General features: G+C 37.1%; 1 protein-coding gene across 1 annotated transcript; it reads left to right on the top strand.

Annotated features, from left to right (window-relative positions):
• Positions 1 to 6,127: 6,127 nt before the first annotated feature.
• On the top strand, positions 6,128 to 7,427 carry LOC103997966 (homeobox-leucine zipper protein HOX4). Its single transcript, XM_065126140.1, has 3 exons — positions 6,128 to 6,316; positions 6,447 to 6,766; positions 6,853 to 7,427. The coding sequence occupies exons 1-3, from the start codon at positions 6,265 to 6,267 to the stop codon at positions 7,288 to 7,290; spliced, it is 810 nt and encodes a 269-aa protein (XP_064982212.1). The 5' UTR covers positions 6,128 to 6,264; the 3' UTR covers positions 7,291 to 7,427.

Here is a 7,427-nt window from a genome sequence, read left to right as displayed (position 1 = left end):
TATATAAACATATTAGGAATATCAAGAATTTGGTACGGAGTGGTGCAAAAGAAACATACTTTATATGCCCATAATATTTATCTAACTGATGTGTTTTTTTTTTATTTAAAGGAAGAAACTGCTTAAATTAAGTGAAGAGTGAATACAGAGAATGGGGACTCAACAGAGGTAAGCGGGGGTGATAGCGTCTTTCAAAAGAAAAAATAAAAAAGAATGAGGTGGGTCACCGATAAACGATCATTTGGTCGATCGATCATTAGTGCGATCTGTAGACTCGTGAAAAATTATCCACTTTGAGTGTACTCATACAATTTTATCCTTTCGAAACATATGAGCTCCAAAAAGTATCTTTAAGGATAAGAGAGATCCGATAGACTTATGAGCTCTTGGTTTTTATACTTCTCAACCAAGGGCTTATAATCGAGGTGCACAACTCAAGAGCGAGTTTCCTCGGCCGAGGTGTAGGCGTCGGGTCCTTAGCGCCAATTTGATAAGAGATCATTTGATCGATCGACCATTAGTGTAGTTCGTAGGCTCGTGAGGAATTGTCCGCTTTAGGCGATGGGCGTACCTGTACGATTTTATCCTTTTGGAACATGTGAGCTTCAAAAGCGCATTTGATAGAGTGTAAAGAAAATTTAGGTTTTAATGATTTTGATCAATAAGATCTTGGACCAAGAAGAAGTTGTTCGTCTCAGGTGTCCTACAAGCAGTAATGATGTGTAATCGTATTTCTTTTTATCATATTATTTAATATTTTATCATTTTATATTTTTTATTGCATGAATATATTATGATGTCCATGAATCTATGTAATAGGAATTGGATTGTAATGAGATCACGATAATGATATCGATTCACCTTTAAACATAGATCCTAAATAATCCCGGTCATATGTTACTCGAGAGAGACATCGAGATATCATGACATACTGGTGTATTGTATACTTGTACATACGATGGATGATATTAATCTCAACTTTTATGCACTATACATTCTTCCCATTTTGTTTGTTCTCGTTATGCCTAAAGGAGCCGGTCATTCATCTGAATACCAATATTAGATGTCCACTCATTTGAGTCACTCCTTTCCCTATATCTCAATGCTCGTTTCTCTTAAATGGCTCGCTTATGTTGATTGCTCTCAATGCAGTCCTGTTAAGTTCTCTATGTTTGTATGTAAGATTTCTAAGTGCGCTTGTCCCGCTCTGGTACCATAAGTTATAGATTTAACTGATTTACTTAGCACTCCTACATGTCTACCTACAAAGGGTTAATCTTCTTAAAACCTCTTATGGTCTCTTAAGGATCTACAAAAGATAAGATAGATTAAAGAAAGTGTTTAACTCGATATTCACAAATAACTATTTCAGCAAGCATGTGATAAGATATATAAATTATAAACATAGACTTCACAAACTCTGAACGATCACATAACAAAGGGTTCAAGATGATCCGCCATGATCAAAAGTCTCTACAAGTTCCTATATGATAGTACTACAAAATAAAATAGCAAACTAGCCCTAGTCACTATCTTAAAGACATATCCAACTATGTACCACCTAAGTAGCTCCTGGATGTTGTGCTGATTAACACTATATATTATTCTACGAAACTAGAAAATCCTCAAAATGATTGTCTAAATGGTTTATTACCGGACAATTTTACCTATATATAATGACTGCACATAACTTATGAATGTAAGCCTAAAATGATTATAAAAATAAACCAAAATGAGATTATCAAGTTTACTATAAATCCTAAAGAATAGATAAAATCGAAAGATATTGATATATATGAGTATTACATCGAACATCATATTTATAGTTTTATCTACCACATCATATTTATAGCTTTGTCTATGATAGATCACATCGATCTTGAGTGAATCGTCAATACAAGCTACGATCTATAAGAGGATCCTAATGAACTCAAGAAGTTGGTGCGACGATCATTATCTTTTAGGGGTTGAAAGTTTTCACGGCAAGAGAAAAGGTTGAGTGTCTGACTTCTAAGGAATCACGGGCCTTGTTCATCCTATCTTTCTCTGATTGGCATCTGAAACATACGTAGCCCCTCGCTAGGTCTATGATTTGGAGACCAGATTGTAGCTTTCAAAGGGCCAGCAACGTAAAGTTGATTACCTTTACGGGAGGCGTTCTTTCTAGTTATCTCTCGTATGCTGCAACTCAGCTGGATCAAGTACCGAATCGTAACGAGAGGATTCTTGGATTTTGCCAATCTTGGCAATATGTTCGGCATCAAAGTTCCAGGTATGAATAGAAGAAGATTGTCTAAATAGACTGACCCAAGGACGAGAGGCCTTTGGAGAGGAGATGCCACGGCATCCTGTTGGGGTGATGCGACTGACCAGATTGGATTGGAGGAGGTAGGCTAGTGGGGGGGGGGTTTCCATTAGCAACTGTGGGGGACGGATCTTTCTGCCTGGTAGATAGAGAGAGTAATGGAGTTGAAGAGAGGTGCTCTAATGGCGGGTCTGGAGGCCTGCCATTGGGGGATGTCTTTAGTAGTTCAACGTTATCTAATTGATGATGCGGAGCTGTGCAAAATAATTGAATAAAGACTTGGAATGGTGATGGAGTATAATGGACAAACTAAATCTAATAAATCACATCATTTACCTTGGTCTTTTTGAAAAAAAATATTTAATTGTGTTGACTCTAACTATTAGAATTAAAAATTAGTAGGGTTTGAAAGATTGGAGACTACTCCCAACATATATCAAGACAGCTTTATAATACCCCAAAAATGTCCCAAAGTTTTTTTTTAATATAAATTACCTTAAGATTCTGAAACCAAGTTGTTAATCCTAATATTTTAAATTATATATATATATACCCACATCCAAGTTATAATTCATAATATTAGAGTGATACATTTTATTAAATTATGTTTATCATTTTCATTAAATGTACTGTCTTAATTTATTGATCTATTAATTTCATCAGTGATCCGGTGGTTTGAAGCTTGGAATAGTTTGCTATTTTAATTTAATGCCCATAGCCATTTTTTAGATTAAATACTTTTTTATAAGATCTACAAAAGAGTGAATTAGTACTATAATATAATATATTTTAATTGACTTTAAAATTTGATTGTAAAATCTATATAAAGATATGATTAATCAAATATTGAGTATGAGTAAAGATTATGAGTACGGTGAATAATAATTAATAAGCCATCACAAACAAAAGTTATAAGAAAAAGAATAAATACAAATCGATTTGTAGTGTTTTGATCTTTTTGATCTAGGTCTACTCCTAATTCCTCTTCTGTTGAGCCCGTCAACTTTTTTTACAAATCTTCTTTCTAACGTGAAGATCAATTACTATTGTTACAACTTTTATCCTTTTTATAGTCTTAGAATATAACTTTCACACTCACTTTTTTATAAAAAAATCTCTTATATCCTATAACTTAGTACTTCTAAATTGAAAAGAGAGAAAGGGACTCAAACAATACTCAAATAAAGAGCTACAACACTTTACAAACTCAATAATAGATACTCCATCAACCAAGCCTGAGTGGGGGTATTTATAGGCTCAAAATACTTCGAGAATAAAGCTAAAAAATTTAAATATTTAAAAATTTGAAATATGAGCGATACTACTATCGTGACATCATAATTTTGAACTACTATCGTGATAGACAGTACTACTATCATAAAATTTAAATTCTTAGTGCTATTATCATCGTCTTAGGCAGTACTACTATCGTGATAAGTGATACAACCGTATCATAAACGATACGATCATTGGAAAGACTAACAATAACAAACAATCCTTTTTGACTAACTTAGATAGTATTATTGTTTAGGCCTAATGGTACCATTGCCCAAGCTTATTTTAAGCAACCAATTTAGCTTTCTAAAAAGCATAATTTGATCAAACTTTAAGCCTAATGGATTTCTTGACAAGTTGATATTATTGCAACCCAATACTAATTTAAATTGATCCAAAATGACCTTGATCAAAATTTTAATAAATCAACAACATATCCGACACATTTACGAAACTTTCGACATTTTGTACTTTCTTTTAACATGTCTTCGTTTAAATCTTTGACACATCATATTTTCCTTTAATATATTGCTCATTCCACCAACATATCAAATTTTTAATGATATCTAATCTTTCGATGTAATATTCGATCATTCTAGTATAATGCCTAAACCTATAATACAAAGTCCAATCTCCAACACATCAATCAATCCTTCAGCTTTACATTTAATTTTTAATTTAATAATTTCTCGATGCAATGTGTAATTCTCATACTCGAAAGCCAGCTTTTCAATGATCAAGTTCATGATTAAAAAATTTTTTATGTTACTTATCAAAAAAGTATATTAATCCAATAAATTTATCAATTAATTTTAATATCAAAGTTCATTACTCAACGCTTTCATCCTGCATTATTAATACAAATAAGGACTAAGCATGTCTCACCTTTTATTTCTTCCTCCAGTCCCATCTCATACCAACCATTTCATTCGATGATGGTTCTCTAATAATAATAATAATAATAATAATAATAATAATAATAGTAATAATAATAAAAGCTTCCATTATGCTTATGTATTCTAAGTTAAAAAAAAATCAAAATGGGGTATTCAGCAGCACCTAAAAATAACACTAACAAAAACAATAATCTTGAATAATTTTGTGCCATCTAAATTCAATAGATTTATAATTAAAAGAAAAGGGTAGAATTAGCCACCCATGTGTAACATGCACCAGAATACAGTACCACATTACAATGCATGGAGACATTACCTTCCCACCATCAAACCTTCTGTTCCCATGTTATCAACATGCATGGCCATGGTGGTTGGGTGATGATGGTGACTAGGCTAGTGCTATGCTAAAACACCTTCATGATCATGTCTATCTCCACCACATGACAAATGTACCTGTCGACTTTTATCTTCTAGGATGCACTAAATCAACTCTCTCTCTCTCTCTCTCTCTCACATCTAAAGCTTTCTTTTTCTTGTAAGCTTTCGGACCACATATGACTATGGCAACCAAAAATATATGTATTTTGGCCACACTCGCGTGAGATTAAGCTGGCTAGTTGGATGCACAAAATTACAACAACAAGACTAATGATTGATTAACACTTATTTTAGATTTTTCTCATTGATTAAAAGTTAGGATAACGCAACTTTGTACGAAACAGTAAACTTTTAATTGCTTGAAAAATTATGTTTATTTTCTCAACGATAAAAAAAGATAAAGATTAAGCTTCCTGAGAGAGAGAGAGAGAGAGGTAAGTTAAATTTTGATGTGCAATTGTTGGGTGATGATTTGGCATGCATTCTATCCATAGTATTCTTTTTGTCTGCCAAAATCCAACTATCATATCAACATCAAGTACTCCAAAAGTTGTATTCATTTGTGAATAATGCTGCTGATATGTTATGAATCAGTTTAACAAGGTACAATGTTACAGCAAACTTTTGCACACCATCAAAACATGATCATTGCATGTTTGCAGCACTGCTGGGTGTCTAAATGAAGCCAAAAACCTACAACAACCATTGAATCTGAAGCCAATTTGACAGGACTCTAAAATCTTGGAGACTTGACTGTCATAATCTACAAGTTTGTTTGTTCTCACAAGAAGATAGAGAACACTGCATGGGGGAAATGATACTTGAAATAGCCAACTTATTTATTGTGACAAGGGTGGCTCAACTAAGGTGGTACATCAGCCATGTGGGCTCTTCATGTCCTTGTATTCATACAACTATCTCTTCTACTCAACCTTAATATAATATCATATAATATTATATATATTCATATATATATATATATATATATATATATATTATTATAATCTTGAAACATGAATAAAGAAATGGACCATAGCCAATGCGGAGCTTCCTTTCGTGTTCATCCCCTGCAACCTAATTCTCACCCTTCTTAACCATTCCTTAAAGAGTCTGCTGCTGCCTTGAGCTCTCAGCTCTGCCACCTTCTTCTAGATCTCCCACAGATCCCTCCGCATCTCTCTCTCGCTCTACTTTGTACTAAGCAGTTACGAGGATTTTTGTGGATATGCTTATGGTAGTATCTGGTGATGAGATCTGAAGGAGAGTGGTAATGGAAGAGTCCCTCCTACTCCTATTCTCTCACTCAGAGCTGCCCATTTAGAACAAGACTCTGTTTGTTACTTGTTAGAGAGAGAGAGAGAGAGAGAGAGAGAGAGAGAGAGTGAGAGAGTAGCTGGCTAGATCTACAAGATGAAGAGGCGCATCGCAGACTGGGGGTGTCTCATGCCGATCTGCCCATCTGGTACTGCATTCATGCCTCGGTTATTTTTGGTCGTTGATCACCTTGAGAATTCTCATTAATTAGGGAGGTGGATGACGAATCATACACACGGGGCTCACCTTTGTTGATTGTTCATGTCGGATACCTACAGAGGAGAACAGCGAGTCCATGGTGGAAGATGATGAGGCGGCGGTACAAGGAGAGAAGAAGCGGCGGCTGAGCGCGGCGCAGCTGAGAGCTCTGGAGAGGAGCTTCGAGGTGGAGAACAAGCTGGAACCGGAGCGGAAGCTGAGGCTGGCACAACAGCTGGGCCTCCAGCCGCGGCAGGTGGCCGTCTGGTTCCAGAACCGCCGGGCCCGGTGCAAGACCAAGCAGCTGGAGCGCGACTACGCCGCCCTCGAGGCCAACTACGACGCGCTCCGCCTCGACTACGATTCGCTCCGCCGCGACAAGGAGTCTCTTCTCACCCAGGTGAGTCACGAATCCATCGGTTCAACCGTTGAGAGCTACGCAATCTGGATTCTTTCTCGTGAACTCGTTCCGTGTTCGTGATGCAGATCGGAGAGCTCAAGGCCAAGTTGTCGTCGGGGGAGCAGCGCCTCAGCTTCTCCTCCGTGAAGAAAGAGCCGGTGATCTCCGAAGCCGAGGCCAAGGCCGCGCCGCCCTCGTCGTCAGAAAAGGATCCCGCGGCTCTGTTCTACAAGGACGGATCGTCCGAAAGCGACTCCAGCGCCGTCCTCAACGACGAAAACATCCCTCGACGGGGGAAGCCCTCGTCGATGGACGCGGTGCGGCCGCTGCCTACGGCTGCTGAGACAATTTCCGCGCCACTTTTTCTTGATCCGGATCATCTCTCTGGCGCCATCAAGGAGGAAGGATTCCTGCACCATCAACATCACCACATGTTGATGATGGAGGAGGAGGAACCGTTCATCAGCTTCTTCTCCGACGACCAGCCGCCCATTCTCAACTGGTGCTCCGACGACTGGAATTAGAAGTAGCCACGGCCGTACATGGAGATAGATCGATGGTAATACTAGTAGTAATCCAGAGCAGAGTTTGTAATGTAATTAATATTTACTTCCTGAAACTTAAATTACATGTTTTTATTTTCATTTCCACTTTAGCGATT

This window comes from Musa acuminata, chromosome BXJ2-9 (assembly GCF_036884655.1).
Source record: "Musa acuminata AAA Group cultivar baxijiao chromosome BXJ2-9, Cavendish_Baxijiao_AAA, whole genome shotgun sequence".
Lineage (NCBI taxonomy): Eukaryota > Viridiplantae > Streptophyta > Magnoliopsida > Zingiberales > Musaceae > Musa > Musa acuminata.
The sequence above is the reverse complement of the archived record's forward strand: the minus strand, read 5'-3'. Positions and strand labels throughout refer to the sequence as shown.